Source organism: Oryx dammah, unplaced genomic scaffold (assembly GCF_014754425.2).
Source record: "Oryx dammah isolate SB20612 unplaced genomic scaffold, SCBI_Odam_1.1 HiC_scaffold_26, whole genome shotgun sequence".
Taxonomy (NCBI): domain Eukaryota; kingdom Metazoa; phylum Chordata; class Mammalia; order Artiodactyla; family Bovidae; genus Oryx; species Oryx dammah.
The window spans coordinates 93,961,069-93,986,535 of NW_024070210.1; the positions used below are offsets into that span (position 1 = coordinate 93,961,069).

The 25,467-nt window shown below is 41.3% G+C and overlaps 1 protein-coding gene across 2 annotated transcripts; it reads right to left on the reverse strand.

The window, feature by feature from the left end:
- Positions 1-1,934: 1,934 nt before the first annotated feature.
- Positions 1,935-23,603, reverse strand: LOC120852611 (3-hydroxy-3-methylglutaryl-coenzyme A reductase). Of its 2 annotated transcripts, none has more exons than XM_040225945.1 (20): positions 21,346-21,539; positions 18,383-18,570; positions 17,851-17,962; positions 17,478-17,565; positions 15,916-16,000; positions 14,913-15,018; positions 11,423-11,529; positions 11,199-11,315; positions 10,618-10,778; positions 10,258-10,505; positions 9,969-10,147; positions 8,766-8,960; positions 8,266-8,424; positions 7,967-8,124; positions 7,185-7,290; positions 5,209-5,379; positions 4,788-4,928; positions 4,544-4,702; positions 3,926-4,080; positions 1,935-3,789 (listed from the first exon to the last, which is right to left on the reverse strand). In XM_040225945.1, exons 1-20 carry the CDS (start codon positions 21,401-21,403, stop codon positions 3,735-3,737), a joined length of 2,748 nt encoding a protein of 915 aa, XP_040081879.1. In that variant the 5' UTR covers positions 21,404-21,539; the 3' UTR covers positions 1,935-3,734. The 2 variants fall into 2 exon arrangements, with proteins under 2 accessions (XP_040081879.1, XP_040081880.1); XM_040225946.1 differs by lacking the exon at positions 21,346-21,539 and adding an exon at positions 23,499-23,603 and having other exon boundaries at positions 2,309-3,789.
- Positions 23,604-25,467: the final 1,864 nt, after the last annotated feature.

The window sequence follows — 25,467 nt, forward strand, 5'->3', positions numbered from 1 at the left end:
CAGGCTAGGTGACTGTAGCCTTGTCTTTTGGATTCCCGTCCTGATGCCTTCCCGCAAGTTTCCTTGACAGTACACACAAGGTGCCTGTGTGCTTTATGTTAGCAGTTGGCACAGGGCCCTCCCACCTTTAGGCTCATGGCCACCTGGCTTCAGAATTAACCAGTCGAATGGTTGGTGGAATGATCAGCTCCTTGCCTCTGGGTAATCTTACTCCAGTGCCACCATCCTGGGAAGTTCAAGTGCAAGGCAGTCAAACTCGGGGGCTAGAGGGTGGGGGAGGTAAAGGGAGGGAGTAGAGAGTGCTATCCGTGCACACCTCTTGAGGGGTGGACCTTTTTTCCCTTTTGGTCCTCTACTGTCATATTTGGCACTTTGGGAGAGAGCAGAGACCAAGGAGAAGGAAAGTGAGGGGGATGGGGGGCCAAAAATGCCTTTTTCTGGGACAGTCATACCATTCTTTGAAAATGTGGAGAACTCGGGTGACTTGGTGGGGCGGGGAGGGATCACAGGTCGGAGACACGAACCCAAATAACATACTAGTTTCTAGTTGCTTATATCTCCAAGATTAATTTTTTTTAAGATTTAATTCTAATCGTCTTTAATATTAAGCAGCACATGGCCTCTCCGTGCGAGTCTGCTCACTGTGCACCTCCGGATAGACACAAGTTTCCCACACAACTTGTTCACAATAATACCATGACCCTCAGACCGAAATCCAGGACTATTAGAGAAGCAGCATCAACAGTAGAAAGATCTGCCCGAGTCCTGGCCCCACGCCAGACCAAGGGTGTCAGGTTGAAGGCACCTACCGTGGAACTCCACCTGATTCCACCCCAACCCCAGCTGGAGGCGCCAGGCTTCCCCTGGCCTTACAAAACAACTGTCTGAAAGGGCCACACCGCCCTCAGCAGCTCCCCCGCTTGCTCAGGAGGAAAAGAACAAAAAGCATATATGTGTGTGTGATGAGACAGGGGTTCCTTGGACATCATAATGAGAAGAGAATCTGCTGAGATCTAAACTAAATCACTTGCTATCTTCTTTTGGCTTACAGTATAGAAGTTCTCTATTATTTTTTGCTAACTGGGCATAGTTCTTAACAAATTCAAGTCATGTCCGAATAGAAAGAGGACAGCTTGAGGAACGTTGGCCTTCAAAGTTGCTGCAAGTGAGTTTACTGCTTGTCCTTAGTCTTCTGCTCCCAGCGGGCTTGTGTGGAGGTTTTGCTGTTCTGTGGCCTCTCGTTTGAGCTCAGACCCTCCGACGTGAGCGGTTCTCTTTGGATTTAATTCGCAGCCTCTGAGATAAGGAAGACCTGTGCTGCCACACGGGTCTCCCTGCTCAGCCAAGCAGTAAGGAGATGAAATTCCTTCCCTGTCTCCTGCCCAGCCTGATGCTCTCTCTCTCGAGGGGGCCAACTGGACAAAGTCACCTTGGGAGAAAAATTCAAAATGATTTTCACATATCTGGGCTTGGTTCTTAGGGATTCATACACACCTGTTTAACTATGGCAGTAAAGTCAGAAATCACGAGTAAATGGGAATCAGCTTTTGAAGAGGCCTACCTCAGCTATATCAAGCTGCACTCAGCTGGAACAGCTTATGTGCTCTCCTGCAACAGCCATTTGGTTTTGGCTGTCCAATCTTTATGGCTTCTTCCTCTCAACTAACCGTCACACCCCCAATATCCACAAGTAGTCCAGTTGAGATGATAAATCTGAACAATTCAAAGTGTAAGAAAGATAGGCTTAATGCATGTATTAAACTGGCCTGCCACTCCTGTAGAGTTGGAGAAGATTATGGAGAATGATAAATGGTCTTGGGACACCAACTGACATTAGAGGTACCACACGGACCAGACTTTAAAAGCTTCTCAATCTCAGACAGGCCTATAGTTAATCCAAACAAAAAAATAGTTACTGCTTACACTTATTAGTATTAACTTCCTTGTCATAATTTACTGGAACTGGGGGGTGGGGGAAGTATAACAAAATGTATACAGTTTAGTAATTGTACAAAACATCAGTTTAGCAAGATGATATGGTTTACAGTCACCAAAATGAGGACCCAAAATATTTTCCACTGCCACTTCCATAAGAAATTCAGATAAATAAGAAGTCACTGGCTGAAAAGTCACAACAGAAACAACTTAAACTTTTACATAACAACAGGAAATGTCAGTCCTCCCCAACAATAAAGCAGACACCACCACTCAGGCTCTCCCTGCTGCCATGGCATGGCTGGAATGGTTCTCAAAGTCCATCTTCTGCATGAGCCTCCAGCTTTCCAAGACCAACACTTGAAGCATTTGATGTAATACAAAATAAGGAATTCTTTATTATTTATACAAAAGTTATACATTAAAAAAAAATTAAGATTCGACAACTCTGCTGACCCCCTGAGGAAGCTTTTCTGGGTCCATCAAAGAGCCCTGTGTGAACCTTTCAGCCACCAACCTCCTGGCCACAGGACAAGGGACACTCCCTCCAAGGCCATTCACGCGGTGCCTTCATTGGCTCTGAAAGATGACTCTCCCCTTCATTAGGCTCAATAAGCAAGCCAGGGTTTCCTGGACAACATTAAAGAATACTGTCTGCTCTGGCCCAAGCTTTGAGTATTTTACCAGAATATCAGTTGATTTTTATTTATTTCTTGAACACTTTCAATAAACTCCTAGCACAAGAAACTTTATTACAACATATACAGATTTGGTACAGTTCTTTACAAAAAACTACCTAGATTTTTCAGCTAAATAAATTTGTCTCTTAAGAAATTTAAGTTGGCTTCAAGAAAAAGTACATTTTCTTCCAAACCTGTCCTTTTCCACCCTCTGAGTTCTGAGAGAGGTCACAGACTTGTATTTCATTGATAAATAGTCACCTTTGTCTAAGCAATATTAAGAGCTCTTGTATCTTTAATAAAGAGCACAAAACTCTGCTTCTTAAAAGCCTTATATCCTGAAAGATATGTTATAATCAATCTAGACAAACATTTATACTTAGACAAGAGTCCTCTCTGAACAAATAGCTTGCAGAAATAAATGCAGTGATTTGTTTTCTTGAAAGAGAACTGTTTAGCACTGCTTAGCACATTATTCTGTAATATGGGAATAAGAGTAATTCTTCCTTTGAAGAAAGCAGGTCCCTTTCTGAAGAATTATGTTGGCTATCCCCCAAAATCAAAATAGACCAGCACCAAATGAAGTTATTAGTTTACAAAAAATAAACTTAGCTCTTATTTCTTAAAGGTCTACAACCCAGACTTAATAAATTAACTATGAAATCAGGAGTTTTGTCAGCTACAATATAATTTAAAAATCCATTTTCAACCCAGGGTTGGGGCCGGGCGGGTGTGGACAGGAGGAGGGTTCAATCTCACACTGATCTCCATGAGTTCCATGAAAAGAAAACAGTTTTGTTTTTTTTTTTCCCAGCTGTATTCTCCTTCAGAAGTGTGCTGTAGATTACCATCTGTGATGCTATAAAGGCATAATATCCATGTCAAGATCTTGCCAGAGGACACAGCATGTAAAGCACGTAAACTGTTTTCAGATCTGAGAACTCTGCATGGAAAGAAGAACCTCAATCATTCCGAAAGAGCCAGAAACCAAGCAGTCGTCTCACTGATCATGTCTATTCATTCTCAACACGACACTGCACTGAGTTTTTTAATTCACAGATTTTACGTTAGTCCTTTAGAACCCAACACCCGTGTTTTAGTTCTGAACGGTCAGGCTGTTCAAGCTGCCTTCTTAGTGCAAGTTCCTTGGAGTTCTTGCAAATTTATCTTTGACCTAGGCAGAAAAGGAGATATGCAAAATATCAGGAATGCAAAATGTTAAGCTTGGACTTGTTATCTGATGGGTAGGTTTTTTATACTGCATATTTTAAGCACGGGGAAAATATATCAAACAAATCTGTCAGTCTTACCTGTTGTGAATCATGTGACTTCTGACCAGATGGCCTGCTGCCAGTGCTGCCATCAGAGACAGCTCCCCAGCCATCACCGTGCCGCACACGATTCGGGCAAGCTGCCGTGCATTTTCCCCAGGGTTGTCTCTGCACGCTCCTTGGACACCTAGCATCTGCAGCCAGGGACAGACACAGCAGGACTCAACCTTCCTGTCATGGCAGCAACTTCCTACTCAATCAGCTAAAACGAGGGCAACTAGGTCACGAACTCCATGGACATGAGTTTGAGCAAGCTCCAGGAGATGGACAAGGACAGGGAAGCCCGGCGTGCTGCAGTCTATGGGGCTGCAGAGTCAGACACGCCTGAGCTAGCGTTAGCAGAGCCAGGCCCCGCAGGATGCGCTCCGTTTTCAAGCCCGCCAGCCAGCGCACGGGGAGGACACCACAGTAAGCCCGACGCCGTGACCTGGCTAGCGGCGCACTTGCTCACACTGGCTTAGACCAGTGGGAAATGAACAAAAACACCAGCTGAAATGAGAGAGGAGTGATACGCGGTAGCAGGTAGCAACACAGAGGACCGCAACAAGTCAGAACCGGGCTCGAGGCGACTGCAGCCGGTGCCCCCACGTGTCTTACCTGCAGGCAGGCCTGCTGAGGGAGCAAGTTGGTCCCCCCACCCACGGTTCCTATTTCTATAGATGGCATGGTGCAGCTGATATACAGGTCTTCATTCGTGGGACCGCTTGCTTCCATTAAAGTAATACAGTTCGAACTACCAACATTCTGTGCTGCATCCTGAAAAAAAAACAAAGTAAAAATAGAAAACTTCTCTTTCTTTAGAACAGCAAAAGACAAGAGAGGTGGAGGCTGGAGCCCTCACCTGTCCACAGGCAATGTAGATGGCAGTCACGACGTTTGCTGCGTGGGCATTGTAGCCGCCGATGCTCCCAGCCATGGCAGAGCCCACCAGGTTTTTATTAATGTTGACCTCAATCATAGCCTCTGTTGTAGTCTTCAGTACCTAGGACACAGAGTTGTGCACATTTTACGTCTTCCCCTGAAGATTAGGAGTGGGTTACCAGATCTACTTTCAGTGCCTCCAGAGAACAAGGGAGTGTAGATGTGGCCCCGTGTAAGCCCTGACCTCAACAGAAAGTAGCAGTAAGGTTTGGTCTGTGAATGAAGCAGTCGTCTTGAACATGAAACATTCACCTATATGTTCAAGTTTACTTAGAATGTAACTATTTCTCTTCCCAATTCTGTAATCCAGTGAAAGATTAACAGAAGAGTCACCCACTCACTTCTCTGACAACCTTGGCTGGAATGACAGCTTCACAGACCACAGACTTTCCTCGTCCCTCTATCCAGTTGATGGCCGCAGGTTTCTTGTCTGTACAATAGTTACCACTGACTGCCAGAATCTGCATTTCCGGGAAATACTCCTGAAGTTTGGAAAGTGCTTTCTCTGTACCCTATTAGCCAAAGAAAGAAAATAACAAGAAAAACTACATTAAAACACACAAAATTATCTATGAATCAGAGGCTTTTTTTGTATCTAATAATACTAACACTTGTAAATACAATAACTATAATAATAATCTTTTCCTGATTTTTTTAATATGAAAATGAAGTTCTTTGTGGTCATTGATGAATCGTATGAGGAGGATATAATACTATATTCGTGTCACTGGGGAGTGAGGACCCCAATCCATGACCAATGTGTCATAAATCCCCTCTTCTAGTTATTAAATTGTTACCTACAAGCCGAAGTTACCAAAGCCAGTAAAGAGAACTCAAACATTTACAAGTAAATCTTGTAAATGGAATGTCATCAGGATTTACACAGACTGTAACAAGCCTTCCAAGGACTTCTAATCAAGTTAGATCAATTAACTCACACTTCAAAAACCCAGTTTAAAAAAATTGGGAATTAAAAAAAATGTTTTTTTACCTGTGGTAAAATACACTTTACAGAATTCACCATCTTGACTATTTTCTAGTGCATAGTTCAGTATTGTTAAGAACCTTCGCATTGCTGTGTCAGCAATCTCCACAAACCATGCGCATTAAACACCTCCTCATTCCCCACACCCCCTGGCAACCACCCTTCTTCCTGCTCCTACGGATTTCACTAACGGAGCTAACTCTTCAGGGGGCATCACGCAGTACTTCCCTTTATGTGACCAGACTCTCTCACTCAGCGCGTGAACCTCAAGGCGCGTGCACATTCAGCATGTGGCACGCTTTCTTTTCGGAGCTTCCCTGGTGGCTCAGATGGTAAAGCGTCCGCCTGCAATGCAGGAGACCCGGGTCTGACCCCTGGGTCGGGAAGATCCCCTGCAGAAGGCAACGGCTACCCACTCCAGTGTGCTCATGAGAATCCCATGGATGGAGGAGCCAGGCAGGCTACAGTCCGTGGGGTCGCAAAGAGTCGGACACGACTGAGCGACTTCACTTTCTTTTCTTTCTTTCTGCTTTCTTTTTGGGACTGAATATCATTCCACTGTAAGTACACCCCACACTCTATCTGTGGGTGACGTGTGGGCTTTTAGCGACTGTGAACGCTGCTATGCATGTGGCTACACCAACATCTTTTTGAGTCTCTGCTTTCAGTTCTTTTGGGTGTCTACCCAAAAGTGGAATTGCTGGGTCAAAGTAATTCCATTTGTAATTTTTTCGTCAGGAACTGCTATTTACTGGAAATTTTTAAAGCACATGTGTTCAGTCACTCTACTCTCTTTCTGAATAGTCCTTATAACTGGGAAAGCATAATTAGCCTGACTAGTTGACTTTAAAATTTTACATTTCTATCTGACAAATAACAAATATTAGTAGAAAAAAGACGAGCTAAACACAGTCTTCTTATAAGGAGATAATTAAAGGAACTACACACACGAACCTGGCTTCTTAAACGTGTGTTTCGAAGTCTCTAGAAGAAGTCAGCTTTCAGGACTACAGGACAAAGCTCTGAAGCACTAATCCCCAGATTCCTCCCAGCCCTTCAGTGTAGACCCGGAACATGCTCAATGCTAACTCTAGATTAAGTATCTCAAATATGAACAATACCAACCAACAAATGCCTAATTTATATAACATGACCTACCTGTATCAATACTGACCTTTCAATAAAAATCTTTCAATCACTTAACTCCTTGAGTAAGTAATATGTGCACAGGGTGAAAAATTCAAAAATATAGGAGGTCATAAAGAGTGAGTCTGCTCCCCTCTTCAGGGATAATCACTCCAGCAAATTCTATTACAGTCCATCCGTGCTTACCTTTGAAATCATGTTCATCCCCATGGCATCACCTGACCTGGACTGAAAACGGATGTAAAGGTTACGTCCGGCCACACTCGTGTGCAGTTTCTGTAGACGTGCAAACCTTTTAACAAAAGAAGTAAAGACTTTTTTTTAAGAAAATGGATGTTATCCTAAAGTCTAGCTTAGTTGGTTTATTTTATACTTAACAGAAAACTCATGGAGACTACATATTAAAAGTATTTTCTTCTTTAATTAAATATTCTATTAGAATGCTGCTTCAGCTGTATCTCATTCTTACATGTTGCAAGAAGGAAGGGATAGAGAAAGTCATTTCATGACAAACTTTAAAAGCTTGAACTATACTGGGGTTATCATTTGTATTGACTATCCTTATCAATTTAATTTTCTGTAGTCAAAGTAAATCTACTATACTAATTTATTTACCTCTATCCTGCTTGGAAAATCTTTTTCTCAGGCAATCCTGCCGGAGAGCAATTTTAGATCAAAACTGCTCTAGGGCAAAGTAATACCCTAATCAAAATGAGCCTTGTAAATCCAACATAACCTCTATGTAGATATTCACTGAAATCAATATTCTGCTCTGCCCACCCCACCCCACCCCACCCACTCCATCCCAACCAAGAATTAACATCTGAAAGCATGGATTTAAAATTGATGTTTCGTTACATCATCTTAAGAAGGCGATATGTTTACAGTTATATTTAGTCATCCTAGGGTATGGCACTGGTTCTGAAATAAATGTGAATGCACATATAAGCCCCCTCCCCCCTACACACCTGCTGGTGCTGTCGAATGCTTCCTTTATCACCGTGAACCCTTCAGGTGTCTCAAGCCAGGCTTTCACTTCTGCAGAGTCACAAGCACGGGGAAAACGCACCACTGGGCCACGAGTCATCCCATCTGCAAGGACTCGGCTGCTGGCACCTCCACCAAGCTATCCAGAGGGCGTGACAAGAGCAGACATTAATCCTGAAAAAAATTCTGCTTGTCCCAAAAGGTCTCCTTGACTGTCCCCAAATCTCATCTCACTGCCTAGAGAGTATCTTGAGAGGCAGATACATAAATGCCCACTTACGCCTATTGCTCTGCAGCCTCTATTAGTGCTGGCCACAAGACAGCCTTCTGTTGTTGCCATTGGAACCTGAAATTCTTTTCCATCCAAGCACAGAGGTCCTGCCACTCCAACAGGGATGGGCATATATCCGATAACATTCTCACAGCAAGCTCCCATCACCTAAAAGGTAAAGTCAGGCACCAAGTGAAAATCTATATACCAAATACCCAGCCTCTGTCATTCCTTCCAACTTAATCCTTTAGTGTATTATTTTCAACCAGTTTTTTTATTTACTCTAAAAAGTCTTGAAAACACTAAACTTGAGTAATGACTGTAAATAACAGGGAAAGTATTTTTGAATTTTGATGACCTATACCATAAGTAGAATACAAAATTATAGTAAAATGAATTCAAAAGGAAAATGTTTTATAAAACTATGAAAGTTTAAAAGACAAATCAAGAAGAAGACTGAAAGACTAAAGCTGTAAAGCAAACCTGCTCGAAAACAGAAAATAACGTACCAAGGAGTAATTATAGTCCCTGTAAGGTAGATACTGGAGAGAAGAAGGCTCTGGAAGTTTTTTGGAAAGTAGCTGCCGGCGAATAGATACACCTCGTTCGTGGGTTTCCATCAGAGTTTCCAATTTATAAGCTGGGATATGCTTTGCATTGACCAACTGGATGATCTCAGCATCACTAAGGAATTTTGCACCTTTCTAAAGAAATGGAAGTAAAAACATGGAAGGGGGTTGATAGAGGGAAATGAAAATAGACTTGAAGAATCATACTTCGTACTATTCATAATAAACAGAACATGTTATACACACAGTGCTCTCTGCAGAACTAAAATAAAAGTACTTTGAGAACCCAAAGGAATCTGAAGTTCTAAAGAAGGAGATGATTTGAATAGAAATGAGAACATCAAAATAAAAATTCTTTATAAAAATGCAAAGCTAAACAAAATGTTAAGCCAAAACACTAAATTTTGCAAGTGACATACATAGGGGGAAAAAATTTCACAATTAAGATTCTGACACCCACCCTATAAGTTTTGTATGTAGCATGGCAGTTGAGATACTGGTACACGTATTAATAAGAATGAGGGAAAGTGATAAAGAAACAAAATCTACTCTCACTCATATGCACATAAATTCGGAATGAATGAGGGTAAGCAGATAGGAATGGAACATAACAGTCATGCTAAACCCCTAAGTCAAACAGGGATTGTCAGCAGGACATCCTGTTCAAACATCAGAAAGAAAACAAGCCTCCTCAGGAGCATCAAGCTTGCTTTAAAAACTCAAAAAGCCCCTCAAACCTCTCTTCTTTCTCTGAAATTCATTTCTGTGTCAAAGCGCTCCTAGGCCTTAACACACACATACAATAGAGCAGTCGCTCCTCTCTTTATCAAACGATAGTAGAAAGCGCACGGAGTCTTCAGTCAGTAAAGCCTGGACTCTTGATCCCAGCTTTAGCGTTTTCTGTTTTACTTTGGGACATACTTAATTAACCCTCCTAGAGCCAACATTTTCTCATCTGAAAAATGGAGAAAATTGTATCTATCTTACAAGGTTGCAGGAAATAAATAATGAGACCAGGACCTGTAAACCATGTAACACTGTGCTGAGAACTTATAGGTACTCAGAAGCTGTAACTTCCTTCCTTCCTTTAATAAAAAACTCCTTTTCTTAAGAAAGATACCAAGCTTGAGTCTAGTTTCTCACCTCTGCATTCTCAAGAATCTGCAGACACTCTTCATTAGGCCGAGGCTCCATGGGAAGTTCAATTTCAGGTTCCTGTGCCTCCTGTTCCAGTGAAGTATCGAGTAACATGGAGTTACCCACCACAAATGTAGCTCTGTTTGAGGTGTCATTTTCTGCCAGTAAGGGTTTTATAACCTCAACTGTTCAAGAGATCAAAAGAAATCTCAGACACTGAATTTGTGCTTTAAAAAAGACTCAACTTCACAAATCAACATTGGCAGAACGGAAAATGAAAAGAATAAGAAATCACCTTTTCTTTCTTTGTTTTTCCTGGCCTCCTCCTCCATTGCATGGAATTTCTGGTCATTTCTGACCAGTGCAGGGTCCCGCCTACAACAGTCATCTGTGACTTTCTTCTGGGACACTACAGGAGCCGTGATAGGGTTTTTTAGCGAGAGTGTAGATTCTGTCTCTGCTTGTTCAAAGAAGATATACTTGACGGCCAGAAGGAGAGCTAAACTTAGGGTAATAACTTGTTCAATATCCATGCTGATCATTCTAAATAAAAGAAAGCAAATTAAAATGTTATTACTCAGAAATAAAAAAGGCATAACCTAAACTGTCAGAAGCACAGAGTGCTATGATTCAAAGTAGGGTTCAGGGAACTTACTTAGAGAGATAAAACTGCCAGAGGGAAACACTCGGTTCAATTCTCTTGGACACATTTTCATCCAGTCCTAAAGAAACCTTAGAATTGTCTGCTGTGCTGTTTTGAGGAGAAGGATCAGCTATCCAGCGACTGTGTGCGTGAACAAGAACCAAGCCTAGAGACTGAAATAAAAGTTTAAAAATCATGTACCCTCTACGTATCAATGGAACCTAAACTCACATTTTGCAAGTGGATAACCGAACAGTCTTCCTCCCATGCCCTCCCTCACCAGGTAAAGAAAGCCCCAGGCTTGCTACATGACTGAGCAAAGGGACAACCCCAGTGAAAGGCTGAGAACATTCCCCCAAAAGAACAGAGTTGCAAAGAAAGAGAAAGTGGAAGGATTTGAAAAATCTATTTAGGGCAGGGAGAAGACCAGAGATCTCATAAGGAATGAGGAAAAAGATAAGGGGTGGGGGGAAGGAAGAGGAATATCAGTGAAAGAGCCAAAAATTGTAGAAAGACAAGCGGAAAAAAAACTAAAAAGCAGAATATGATATTGGAACCAAAGATAATGAAAGGAAAAGAAATTATGTCATTACCATAATCATCTTAACCCTCTGAGTAACAGGATTTGGCTTATTTTCTTCTTCTTCTAAGACTCGGGCAAAATGGCTGAGCTGCCAGATTGGACGGCCCTCGCGGCTTTCCCGAGAAAGCTACAAAGGAAGTCAGTGTTCCGTTAGAAGGTGCCAATTGTCTTCAGGTGAACTCACGTAATGAGAAATCTTCTTCTACTAGTGCCGTAAGTAGGAACAGCTCTTACCTCTAGAACCAAGGACACACAAGCTGGGAAGAAAGTCATGAACACAAAGTAGTTGGCGAGAACCGACATGCAGCCAAAGCAGCACATGATTTCAAGCTGACGCACCCCTGGTTAGAGAAAAACGAAAAGCGTGAACTAGGGGGTAAGCAGGACGTGTACTTCTGAGGCTGCCTACATCACAAGGCTCTTCCTATAGGTAGACAAAGACGTGATAGTATTGGCATACTAAGCTCTTTGCCATCTACTGGAGAAGGAAGCCAGGAGCTCTGAAGGGCTGTGAAGCCCGAGTGCAAGAGGGACAGCTCCCTTGAAGGCAGAGACCCTGCCTCCTCCCACGTCCCCAAAGTCACAGCGCCAGGCACGGCAGTGCTTAATGCCACCCGATCACCCCCTTGTATCAAACGGCAGTACTCTGTTTTGAGACAGGATAGATATCAGGGACAGAACTCTAATGGGCAAATGCCTTCCACCCAGTTACCCCACTAGTCCAGTCCCATTCATCACCACAGAAGCAATTCACCTGCAGGCCAAGGACTTTTTATAAAACACACTGCCTGTTCTATCATTCTTGATACAGTATCACCGTAAGTATTTTATGTGCACTACTCAACTGTCATTTCAATATCACCTCTGTGGTATCTATTGATGGTCTTAAAATTTCAGTTCATTTCATTGCTCTCTTTGAAAAATGATGTAACACAGAAAGGCAACCCAACATCCAAAATTAACAAATGTTTCAGGTGTCGTTTGGTAATCTTCTCAAATAGAAGGGAACAGAGCTAGGAAAAGATTAGATTATCAAACCCTACTCCCTCGCTTTACAAATAAACTTGAATATAAAACATATTTCTGACATTCATATTAAAAATAAAAATGTTCTGAAAACATAAAAATTGATTCCCTTCTCCCATAAAAACTGCTAACTAGAGTAATACAAAACTTAAAAAATTTCAACATTGGATTTTATTTTCTGAATTGTATTAGATCACTGGACTAAATGAAAGAAAAAAACATGTACTGTATTTCCTAAAAATTCTATAGCTATTACTAAGGCAGAAATTCAAGAAAATGCAAAATTACAATGTCAAAAGCATTATGAACAGGTACATTTAAACAGTAGCCAAACAGAATCTTTTCAAACTGGAGACTATCAAAACCATACCTGACCAGTGCTCTAAGCCCCTTTGCCTCTGTACAGCAGTGGCTGCGCTGCTGCCGCGGGCTCTCCAGGCATTCTTCCTCACTCTGGCTCAGGGGCACAGTTTCTTTGTGCCACTTTGTTGCTACAAGGGGACAGCACTATATACTTCCAAGAAGTAAAGAGTTTTTTTCTTTTTCACTGGCTTTTCCAAGCATTACTTCCTTGTTAATAAGTATTAAATCTGTCTTTTTATTCTACTCTAAGCCAAATCACTAATCTTCCCATTTCTGTATGGCTGTAAATGCCTCCTTGCTCACTTTTCCAACATTGAATTGAATCACTTTCTTCATCCATGTGCCTTATCCTGACCAAAGTCATCGCCCTATTTCCCTTATCAGTTTCCACTGCTTTCCACGTTCCCAGATAATCCTCTCATCTTCTTACATACTGTTCTTGAATAAAATTACAGAGTTATATTTCACCTGGTCAAAAATGCTTTCTTGACTATAGTGGCAGTTACATGACTACATCTTTGTCAAAACTTAAAACTGTACCCCAAAAAAGTAAATTTTAAGAAATACACATTTTAAAACTTTTTAAAAAATATTCTTTGCTGAATAAGTTTTGAGTAAGTTTTGAATGATAGATTAAATAACTGAATAAATAATAAATTAACCCTCAGAAAGTTAGAAGAAACATTATATATACTTATACACAATCTAGTGAACAGATCTCATGTAATAATGACAACTAACTACTCTCTTAAAAATTGATTTAGTTCTGAAAGAATAAAATCCCTAATTGAGGGCACCAAGGCACCAGGAAATACACTAGAAGAGCAGTTAGCCAAGTGTGGTCCTCATGAGAAAGCCATGAAGTCTAGTCTCAATGATTAGGAAACCTTGACAACAGCATGATATATTCTTTCTGGCATATTTCCACGAGGCCATAATTTCTGTCCTATATAATGGAGTCCTATGTTTGATGTTTAACATCTAGTTCTCTACTATCCAGTTAAGGATGAATAAACAAATATTTTAGGGTCAATGCTGGCTCAATGCTAAGATGTACTACATACTGATTAAATCTTCCTAACCACTGTTAGGTGGACCCAACTCACATCTGTCCAGCTCCCAACTTCTGCATTGTCTCCTACATGACAGTTAAAACAGAAGGAACCGATTCATTAAAGTCAGTCCAGACGACATCAGGGGCTAGAAGATGGCTTTCTAAATGAGCCTAGAGTACAATCTTGGTTAAAAACCAGACAAAAACATCTTAAAGTCATCAAAAAAGTGGAGCACCAGAAAAGATGATGAGATAATAAGAATGAAAATAAATCAGTAACCTGCTCAGTTTTCACTAAAGCAGACAGACAAAAGGTCAGATCAGATATACCTACATATTCATACAATTAAAATTTTTTTAATTTTTGTAATATCAGACTTTTAAAAGTCAGACTTTAACACAATATAATGTGTTCACAGGGAGAAATATCAATAACCTCAGATATGCAGATGACACCACCCTTATGGCAGAAAATGAAGAGGAACTAAAAAGCCTCTTGATGAAAGTGAAAGTGGAGAGTGAAAAAGTTGGCTTAAAGCTCAACATTCAGAAAACGAAGATCATGGCATCTGGTCCCATCACTTCATGAGAAATAGATGGGGAAACAGTGGAAACAGTGTCAGACTTTATTTTTGGGGGCTCCAAAATCACTGCAGATGGTGATTGCAGCCATGAAATTAAAAGATGCTTACTCCTTGGAAGAAAAGTTATGACAAACCTAGATAGCATATTGAAAAGCAGAGACATTACTTTGCCAACAAAGGTCCGTCTAGTCAAGGCTATGGTTTTTCCAGTGGTCATGTATGGATACGAGAGTTGGACTGTGAAGAAAGCTGAGCACCAAAGAATTGATGCTTTTGAACTGTAGTGTTGGAGAAGACTCTTGAGAGTTCCTTGGACTGCAAGGAGATCCATTCTGAAGGAGATCAGCCCTGGGATTTCTCTGGAAGGAATGATGCTGAGGCTGAAACTCCAGTACTTTGGCCACCTCATGTGAAGAGTTGACTCATTGGAAAAGACTATGACGCTGGGAGGGATTGGGGGTGGGAGGAGAAGGGGACGACAGAGGATGAGATGGCTGGATGGCATCATGGACTCGATGGACGTGAGTCTGAGTAAACTCTGGGAGTTGGTGATGGACAGGCATGGCATGCTGCGATTCATGGGGTCACAAAGAGTCGGACACGACTGAGCGACTGAACTGAACTGAACTGAACTGAATGTGTTCCTCTCTCTCTTCTACCAATTAATTTTAAAGTATATTAAAAATTGTTTACAAACCTGACATGGTACCAACCCCAATCACAAGACATTCTACAAGAGCATCCAGCGTGAAGGTGGGACCTAAAATTGCCATCCCGCGAGCAATGTTCTCCCTTACTTCATCCTAAAGCAGACAAACATAGCAAATGAGAAGGTAGGAAATAATTTTAAGAACTTTTAGAGCATCCCAGGGCTTTTACCAAATCGAATTTACTCTATTAAGAATAAAATACACAATATGATAAGACTAACAGGCATTCCAGATATAAAGGATACTAATAATATAAAGGTCTAAAAAGAGAACATGTACATTGCTCTCCGTTCCCCACCCACTGACTGAGTTACTTCTTAGGAAGACTCCTTTGAGGTAGTGTATGAGTCCTGCCACATAAATCCCACATAAATCCCTACATCATTTTATATTTTGGCTACCACTCACTGACACAAGTTCTTAGTTTCAAATTTTTTGAGATCATGTTAGTATTATGAAACTTAAATATCCTTGTCAAAATGCTCAAATGCTCATAAATATTCATCAAATACATGCTCAGGGCAGAAGTACATGATATTTTATACTCAGTATTACTAAAAATGTTACATTCTTTAAAGTGACTAATGAACACCAAGATGAAACGTTCGATGAAATAATGCTAGTGTTAATTCAAGGGGTTTAGAAATCAATCTACCCTGAGATTCTTCCCTTAGATCCTGTCTGTTCGCTAATGCGTTTCAATAGGTAGATACTGTAATTTATCCAAAAGACATAATACCTTACGTTCTGAAACCTTCAAAAACGAAAATGGAGAAAATTCCAAATTTTAGAAGCTGTGGAATTACAACTGAGTTGGCAGAAAAATGGGACAGTTCCTAGGGTACCTAAGAAGACCAGTCTTAAGACTGGACAAAATTATACGCAATTCCTGAATCATGAACTAAGAAGAAGCTCTATTAATCTTTCCTATGAATGTAAACAACCTGAGAGAAAAGAATACCACCTACATTCATGTCTTATCAATAATACCTGTGAGTTAGAACTGAGGGCGAACTTGGCTAGCGCACTTGCTCTGGAAAGGTCGACCAGCAGCAGGAAAAAGGGCAAAGCTTCACTGAGGAAAAGAAAACATGATCAGGTATATTTAACAAAAGAAAAATATTACTAAAAATCCCTTCCTAAAACAAACCTTTGCCCTGGTGTACCTTTTACAGACCAAGAGGTATACCCTATACTCCTCTGACAACCTCAAAGCTAAATTTAATAGCCAAACTATTTAAGAAGATTTTTAATGTTTAAAAATGTAAATACACTTACACAGAAACACCTTTGGATAATTTTAGAGCAAAACAGCATCATTAGTAAAAGGAAAAAAATGCATTCTTGTGAATTAGTATGGGGGAAAACAGTGGAATACAGGCATCCCCCACTTTTCAAAAGCTCACTTTATGCCACTTCACTTTTAAGAAAGACTTACATAGTACTCATTTTTGCTAACCAAAAGAAATCCAAAGAGGGTTTTCACTCTTACAAAAAAAGGTGAAAAGTGAAAATAGCATGCAGTGCTTGTTTTGAGGGAGCCGCTGCAGAGGCCGTGGGCACCTGGAGCAGGCTGGCACTGCCCAGGGACTGTGCTCAGCACCTCGGCGCCAAGCTGCCGCCGCTCTGAAGCACACCTGCGCTGCATCTCGGCGTACTGTGTGGATCCTGAGCAGCCCCATGGCTCAGCGGCAAAGAGTGCACCTGCTATGCAGGAGACCTGGGTTCAGTCCCTGGGCGGGGAAGATCCCCTGGAGGAAGAAATGGAAACCCACTCCAGTATTCTGGCCTGGGAATTCCTACGATCAGAGGAGCCTGGAGGGCTACAGTCCACGGGGTCACAAAGAGTCGAACATGACGGAGTTCAAAGATACACACTGGGTGCCTCCATTAGGAAGATGTGTTCCAAGGTAACTGCTTCTTCACTTACAAAAGGTTTCATAGGAGAGCTGTATTTTCAGGTATTAGGGAAAACTAGTATACTGCATGTAATTCTTTTCTCATTAATTAAAATACTATCTATGGAAGGATAACTTTTCTGGAGAGTTAAGTTGGCAATAATGACCCTTAAAAGCCCTAAAGACCCACAGTGGCTACGGTTTCACTCCTACAGATGTATCCCAAGAAAATAAGAACAAAAATTTGCTACGAAGACATTTATCACAGTATTGTTATTAATGGAAGAAATTAAATAACCTAAAAAATCCAACTCAGAGGATTAAGTACATAAACTACAATATATTCATATAGGAAGATACTAGACAGCTAGCTGTTAAGGACATTCAAAGATGTTTATAACTTTTCATAAGCATAAAAGTTATAAAGCAGTATACAGAGTAGGATCTCAGAAGTTTTCTTTAAGCATAAAAAAAATGGGGAATGAAACACAGCAAAACATTAACAGGTATTAGCTAACTGATTTCATGAAAAAATTTCCCCTATTTTCCACAAACTTTTGCTAATTTAAATATTACAATGCTTTATAACATGTTGTAGAAAAGTTCTTAACAATATATTTTGGAAGAAAGTATATTTATGCTTTAAATACTTACTTCAAACCTGTCAATTCTTTATCTAAGAAATGAATGACAACTGTACTGAATACAAAACTGGAGAAAATTGTGAAGAGTCCAGCAATACCTATAAATGACAAAATTTAACACACTGAAAAAAATCTCATCCTTATTACACACATAATAACACACAGTCCGACAATATTCTGAAGGAAATATTATTTTCTCCAGATTATTAAGGTCTCAAAGAGCAGAATGTCTAACTTGAATGAAAAGAAATGAAACTACTGGGTACACACAGCACACGCTAAGCAACACACACATGTCCACCCATGTCATTTAAACAGGCAAATTTCCACAGGAAATAAAAAAGTTGCTAAGACACAAAAAGGTTCATATATAAAATTATTACCCAAAATATATTTTGACCCAAGTTGGCGTAAATTCTGGAACTGGAAGTAAATATACAATATTGCTATGCATCGTGTTATTGTCAGAATTATGATGTCGCTGCTCAAAACATCCTATCGGGAGAGATAGAAAAGAAAAGCCCAAATCAAAAATTAGAATTTTTATTTTGCATGGCATCATTAGTTTATGTATCATCATGATAAGGCACAAGTAAAATAAAACATTAAAATGCAAATAAAATATTAACTCCCAATTTTTAAACATCCAATGTTTAAAGCCAATCATTTTTCACTGTTAAGTCACTTAGGAAAGCTAGATTTCTCAGGTCAAGTCAATTACACTCATTTGTATACCAAAAGCAGAAGCAAAGTATCCGTATAAGTAAATACAAGTAAATGTAAGTAAATGAAAATTTGAGGTAAGTTATGAATACTGAAATAAAAATCTTACTCATAAGTTTTTTTGATTATATGGTCTCTACAAGGAGAAATTTACAATGTAATTGAGTCAACAATCAGATTAATCTCACAAACCTCTTCAAACTTCGGACACTCATAATTCCAGCCACAGATCTTACTGTTGCCAGTAAACATGTTCATGGACATCATGCAAATGGTCAGGGTCACCGTCCCCACTATGACTTCCCAGGGATGGGAGGCCACAAAGAGGCCGTGCATTCGGAAAAGTCTTGACAACATTGTAGCTACAGAATCCTTGGATCCTGGAAGGAACACCAAGTGTGAACACTTAATATACAGCTCATTGTATTTCTAGGAAAACGTTTTAAACCCTGCTTTGAAAACCCTGCTTTTGTATGCAGTGTCTTGTACCTTAAGGATAATACTATTTGATAGTGTTCCTTGTAATTCTGGGAAATAATTACAAAATCCAAATGACAGGACTCATTACTCTTTTATTCACAATACTTAAATCCTCTATTATTCATTAGCAAACAGCTTAAAAGCAGCTATTTCTTACCACTTGTATGAATTTGAGCATTTAAGATCAAACCAAATAAATATCTCAGCTTCTGATTATTATCTAAGCCAAGGAGGAAAGCAGTAAAGTAGAAAATGAAGGTGAGAAACGACTCACCTTCATTTTCTGATTACCTTGACACAAAATGGGTATAAGCACTGTCCTCACTCTCTACATTCTAGTTATGCAAAAGGTAAATACCAAACCATCTTCTCCGTCAGTGTCCTCCTATAAATCACTATCTTAGTTTATAAAGCTCAAGGGCAGGAGTCCATTAGACCTTTCCATTCCATATAACACATGGCATAATGTCACTATCACTAGCAAAATGATGTTTATTAACCTTCCTAATGTTGCTGTCACTAGAGGTCTTTTCCCAGACTTTAACAGTTAATAAAAATGCTGGACCAGTACAAGAATAAGGGGCTGGCTGGCCAAAGCAGACACACGTGGCTTTCAAAATTCTCCAACAGAACTTGGGTTATTTTGATCTAGTGACTACCATAACTAAGCTTCTCCATGTTTGTTGATTGCTGCTGCTGCTGCTAAGTCGCAGCAGTCGTGGCCACTGTGCGACCCCATAGACGGAAGCCCAACTGGCTCCTCTGTCCCTGGGATTCTCCAGGCAAGAACACTGGAGCGGGTTGCCATTTCCTCCTCCAATGCATGAAAGTGAAAAGTGAAAGTGGAGTCGCTCAGTCGACCCCATGGACTCCGTCCACAGGATTTCCCAGGCAAGAGTACTGGAGTGGGGTGCCATCGCCTTCTCCTGTTTGTTGACTAAATAATAATAATTTTGATATTCTGATTTTTTAAAAAATCTAATATAGTTATTGATCTCTAATATAGGCACTTGCAAGCCTTCTTACACTAAAATTAATGCTTATGATAAAGCATATTAACCACTCATTAAAATCAATTAAAATTAAGATTAAATTTTAGGCCCACTGACTGACAATCAAGATTTCAAATGAATCTTTCATTTAGGGTAATTAAGCAAGTGATTCGTTTATGGAAGAAGAAAATAAAAAAGCATCAAATTACGGAAAATAAAGGATTAATCTATTTAAAGGATTAGGGAAAAGAAAATTAGAGACACTTAGGGACCAGAGCAACTAAGCATCACCTCTCACTGCATCACTCATTGTACTCTATTCTTTACACTTCAGCCACAGCAGACCACCAAACAGATGCCTGGTTTCCAAACTGCAGGTCATAATCCCTTCATTGGATCAATGGGATTATGAAAACAAGTTTATAAGTCAGAAGATTTTAAAATAAAAGAAGAAAATAGCTGTGGGTTAGACATGTGGTATGGGTAAGTATTATTTCTGGAAACACTATGTTTCATGCCATCATAGACATGAGTGTATGTCCTGGCGTCTGAGATAACATGCATCCCTTAATGTGGGTCTCAATTTTAAACGGCTGGCAGGCACTGAGAAACGTAAATGTGGCGTGCACCTGCCTGTGTCTCTTCAGGTGTTTCAGCCTTCCGCCCTGAGTTCTATTCCTCACTGCATTCCCCAGTGCCTTGCACTCATCTATCTTAACAGCACTTGCTCAAGAAACACCTGCTACTTAAAAATAAATTCTTAAGCTACAGTAGTGTGCATGTTATTGACACATCTTGAACCTGACCTAAAGACTGACTTTTTTAAAGGGCCCTAGGGTATGGATGGAGAAGGAAATGGCAACCCACTCCAGTGTTCTTGCCTGAAGAATCCCAGGGATGGTGGACCCTGGTGGGCTGCCGTCTGTGGGGTCGCACAGAGTCGGACACGACTGAAGCGGCTTAGCAGCAGCAGCAGCAGCAGCAGCAGCAGCAGGGTATGGATATAATTCCCCCCTCTTCAAGGGCCCCAGTTCTCTGCATTCAGAGAACATATTAAGGAGGAGGGGCGAGTGGGGAAGAAAAGTTATATTTTCTATACTATCCTGGAAAATGAACGATAACAAAAATATCTTTTGTTAAATTAGCAAGGACTTGAAGTGCTGGAGAATATTTAATCGTATCTTAGATTTGAACTCTACTTCATTTCAACTAAAAACCTAATAAGGGCCTAGATTTTCATGCTGGCCTTCTATCACATGACTTCCTTATATTTAAAAACAAAAACCAAAACCCTGTAAACTAGTCTAACAGCATCAATGTTACAGAAGATGAATTAACGGAAAATACATTTCAAAATTAGGTCAAAAATTTTAATTCTCCCCAAGCCTTCTCAACTTGAGTATTCCCTTATCAAGCCAATATATTTTTCACTATCAAAAAGTGAATTCAGCAGAATTAAAATCTGAGCTGCTAGCAAGAAGGCACCCCAATTTGATCACAAATAGGTTGAGCATTATTAATCCATAATTATATATTAGGATCATTATGTTTTCCCTCAAAACCTTCATGGTAACATTGTCAATTCTGGGACATTTCTTTCCTAGGTTAAAGTCATCTTTGCAACATTCAGGTAAAGACTGACACAGAATCCCATGAACCATTCCCAAACACAGAGAACCTCACCTATTTGGAAACACAAAATGAGTAGCCAAATGTACAAAGGTGTGTCAAAAGTCACCATAATTGCACGCACATCTCATTTCCCACTAGCAACCTCCCTATATCCCTGTGATTATGCAAAGCATTTAAATGTCATGGAATCCAATCCTCCAACTTCATCAGCAGTTGCAAATGGCACTAGCAGTCAATAGGGATGGCTCATGCAAATTCAAAGTGTTTAGGCCATGCTGCAATAAAAATAAATTTTAGTTTAAAAAAGTCAAGTTTGGCAGTGTGTGCCTTGCCCATACAGACAGAAGTATGCTGCAAACATTTCATAGATTACTCAAAAGAATGGATAATTTAAATTAAACTGAATCCCCAAACTCTAATCCAATGTGCTACAAAAACCACCTACTGTGGCAAACTGCAGAAAAGGATGCTTTGGCATCCTACTCTAATTCTTTCTCCCACTCAGTGCTCTTCCTATGCTATATATTCGAGTATTTGATTATATACTATCTTATACTGTTCTTAAATTAATTGCTGTGTACGTTTTGTCACTTTGAGGGCAGGAACCATGTCTTGTACTGAGTCATTTTTAATTCCAACAGGATTAGCATTCTGCTGCTCAACCCAGTATCTTAGGGGGGAAAAAAATTCTTGCACTGGAATAAGGAAACCTGGATTCTACCCTCAATTCTATGGCATGATGCCTCTTGGTAAATCACATATCTTTTTATTCACTTATAAAGCTAGAGTTCCAAAGTTCTTTAACAAAGGCAAGTATTAAGTGAACCATATGAAACTGCTATTTTTTGTATGGGGAATAATGATCAAATTTCATCAACAATTTCATATGGTCAACCTAAACAGCTACTGATACAGGTGGTTACCTATTCATAATCTAAATCATACAAGAATAAAAAGAGAACATGAAACATGAGCACACACACTTCATCTTGAAATGTTCATCCCACACACACGAAGTTTTCCCATGTTAATGATTTAATCTTTGCATATTTTTTAGCCTTCAAATTACTAACTCTCAGTGTCTTTACTGCCAAGTTTTATCACAAATTGGAAAGACACTACCACCAAGAAGGCCCTCAAAATCCAGTCCATCCCTAAAGCACATTCTGAGTCTTTGCTAGATTACCTCTACATCATAAACTGTTTCTCGCTGCATGAAGAGAAAAATCAATCCACAAGCAAACAACAACAAAAACACATTCTCTACATTGTGTGATGCTGAGAAGGCAAGTCTTAAAGCTCTGAACAATTTCAAACGACCATGTAAGATGGAGTACATCAACTTCCTCCCACCGTAAAAACTGACTGTTCTATTTGTGAATCTCCAGGGTACGTTTCTCCTAGCCAAAATACCAAAACCAAATAATTCCGAAAAAACTACAGGATTTGGACTAAAGGAATCAGTAATCAACACCAAGGAGAAGACGCCTCTAGCAAAAAGAATCGTTTAAGTCTGGGCAAGTCTCTACCCTGGGCTCTCGCATCCGCTCAACTCGTTTCTCCAAGAAATAACCGGATGAATCTATGCAGATCCACAGCTCTGAGCTAGCCAGCAGCATTTACGGAGATCTCATCCGTCACTTTACAGAAAGGTGCTGACGAAGAGCAGCGCCAGGGCGTGAACCCAGTAAGAAGAGCAATCATGGGCGTGAACCACGGCACCTTATAGACTTTCTCGCGTCCTTTCCTCGAGCTGCGGGCCGGTCTGCCTCACAGCCCCCCAGCATTTATCGAATCGAGGGGACCCCGAGGTCACCCCGCCTGGCAGCCTTTTCGCCCCCACGATCACGACTGCTCGGCCAGCACCGCCGGCTTCGGACAGGGCCAGGGAACGCGGCGACGCCCCGCCGGTCCATCGACAGCGACCACAGCCCCGAAGAGGAGGGCCCCCCGTCCGCCCCTTAGGCCTAGCCTGTCCCGCGGCTCCCCGGCATAGATTCGGGCCGCCGCTCGGCCAGCTGCGCCTCAAGGACGTCTCCTCGCAGTCCCCGCCGGACCGAGGCGCCAGCCCGGGCAAAGCCTCCCGCTCAGCTCCCCTCCGATCAGCAGGCGGTGCCGGCTGCCTCTTCCCGGCAGGGTCGGGCGGAGCCCGAGAACCTCCACCTACACGACCCCAACCCTCTCCCTCCCACCGCCCTCCTCACCTCCAGATCTCACTAGAGGCCACAGTTCCCGGGAGCCGGCGCTCCGCCCGTCTCCAGCCAACGGAGACGCGGAGCGGAAGGAACTTTCGCTCTACGCACGCTCGGGACCGGACGACCCCGCGACCAATAAGGAAGGATCGTCCGATCGTCTAGCCAATCATCTGGGGCTGGCTCGGCCTGACGGGCCTACGTCACGAACGGTCGCCTTAACAACCGCCCACAGCTCTCGCTGGTGCTGAGAACCTGCACCGCACCATCTCTCACCATGGCTCCGCCAACCAATAGCGAGTCGAATCCCAGCACTGGTGTCTGCCTATTGGTCATAGAGCCGTGGAGGCGCACGCTTGGAAGCTGCCTAGGCGAAGATGATAGGGGATCTGGCGGGTGGAGTGTCCTCCAGTCCAGGATCTGACCTGGGGTCATTCTGGCTGGGAGAGTACTATGGGGAACAGAATAATTGGGGCCTGAAGATAAGCGCAGGGTCCGGTCGAGAATAGAAAGCACAATCTCTTAGTGGGTAGAGGAAGAGGGAAGTGGAGGTGGCCCTGAAAACCTGGATATAAAAAAGGGAAGGTAGCAGAAAGGAGAAACTCAGACCTCAAACTGACCCATTTCCGAAACCTAAACCCACACTTTGCTGTGACTTACCCCTTTCTGTAAATAGTGTCAATGGCTTCAGTCACGGGGTCTCTATCCCCAAACCACTGCCCCCCTCTCCTGTACCACTCCCCTTCTGCCCCTCCAGCGCACGGCACTGGTCACAGACCCTCCATTCTCTCTGAAATGTGCCTGCTTTGTTATGTCTACTCTGCCTCTGACCACTCCCTGCTGCAGGCCTTTATTATCTCTTCGCTGAAATAATGCAATAACCTCTCCTAATCTGTCTCTCCACTTTGGTGTTTCCACCTTCAAATCCTATAATTCCGTTGGTCTGCCCCCCAAACCATCAAGAGTTGCTCCTTGTGTACTGGATTAAAGAAACTGGCGACCTCAGTATGGCCCTACTCCACATTTCAGGCTGTGTCTCACTTCCTACCTCAGCCCTACGTTCAGCCAAAAGAATAACTGACATCTCAGCAGTTTTTTACCTTTCCATTTATGAGCTCTGTTTTCCATCTGGATATGCCTGCCCATTTTAACTGGTGAAATCCTAACTCTCCTTCAAGGACCATTTCATATATGACCTTGTTTCCTAATTCCCCTAAATACAGGTCATCTCTTCCTATTTTGAACACCCAAACAGGTCCATATTATATGACCTGTGTTATTATTTTATTATGTGGAAATGTCTTAAGAACACAAATTGCAATCCCCTCAATTTTTAAAGCCCTGTATTTTGAAATGCAGTCCCTGATACATACTGTATACTCAGGAGAAGTTTTATTAAACTGTTCTCTTGCTAAATTCTCATGCTGCTGCTGCTAAGTCGCTTCAGTCGTGTCCGACTCTGTGCGACCCCATAGACAGCAGCCCACCAGGCTCCCCCGTCCCTGGGATTCTCCAGGCAAGAACACTGGAGTGGGTTGCCATTTCCTTCTCCAATGCATGAAAGTGAAAACTGAAAGTGAAGTCACTGTGTCGTGTCCAATTCTCAGCGATCCCATGGACTGCAGCCCACTAGGCTCCTCCGTCCATGGGATTTCCAGGCAATTCTCATAACCCTTATGAAATAGATATTATTTACATTTACAAGGAAATGAATTTGTTAAACAACTTACTTTAGATCAAATAGGTAATAATTAGGAAAACTGGGATTTGAACCCAGAGCTAAAACTTAGACTGCTTCTTCAGTGTAGGATCTTTATTTGTATTTCTTTACCAAATACTTTTTGAACACCTATTATATGCAATGCACCTTGGTTGGCACTGGAGTTATAGTGACAACATAACAGACATGGAAACTGCCTTTTATGAATCTTATACCTCTTCGTAGAATTAGATGATTGTTAATTATTTGTTGAATTAATTA

What these genes read in the sequence shown, in the direction of transcription:
- LOC120852611 (XM_040225945.1), bottom strand. Translation starts at nt 21,403, where the DNA reads ATGGTGACTTTTGACACACCTTTGTACATTTGGCTACTCATTTTGTGT. An exon ending in TGGGGTTGGTACCATGTCAG is followed by an intron (nt 11,530 to 14,912) that starts GTTTGTAAACAA and finishes TTCTCTAACCAG; the next exon opens with GGGTGCGTCAGCTTGAAATC. An exon ending in GAGGCTGCAGAGCAATAGGC is followed by an intron (nt 8,125 to 8,265) that starts GTAAGTGGGCAT and finishes CCCTCTGGATAG; the next exon opens with CTTGGTGGAGGTGCCAGCAG.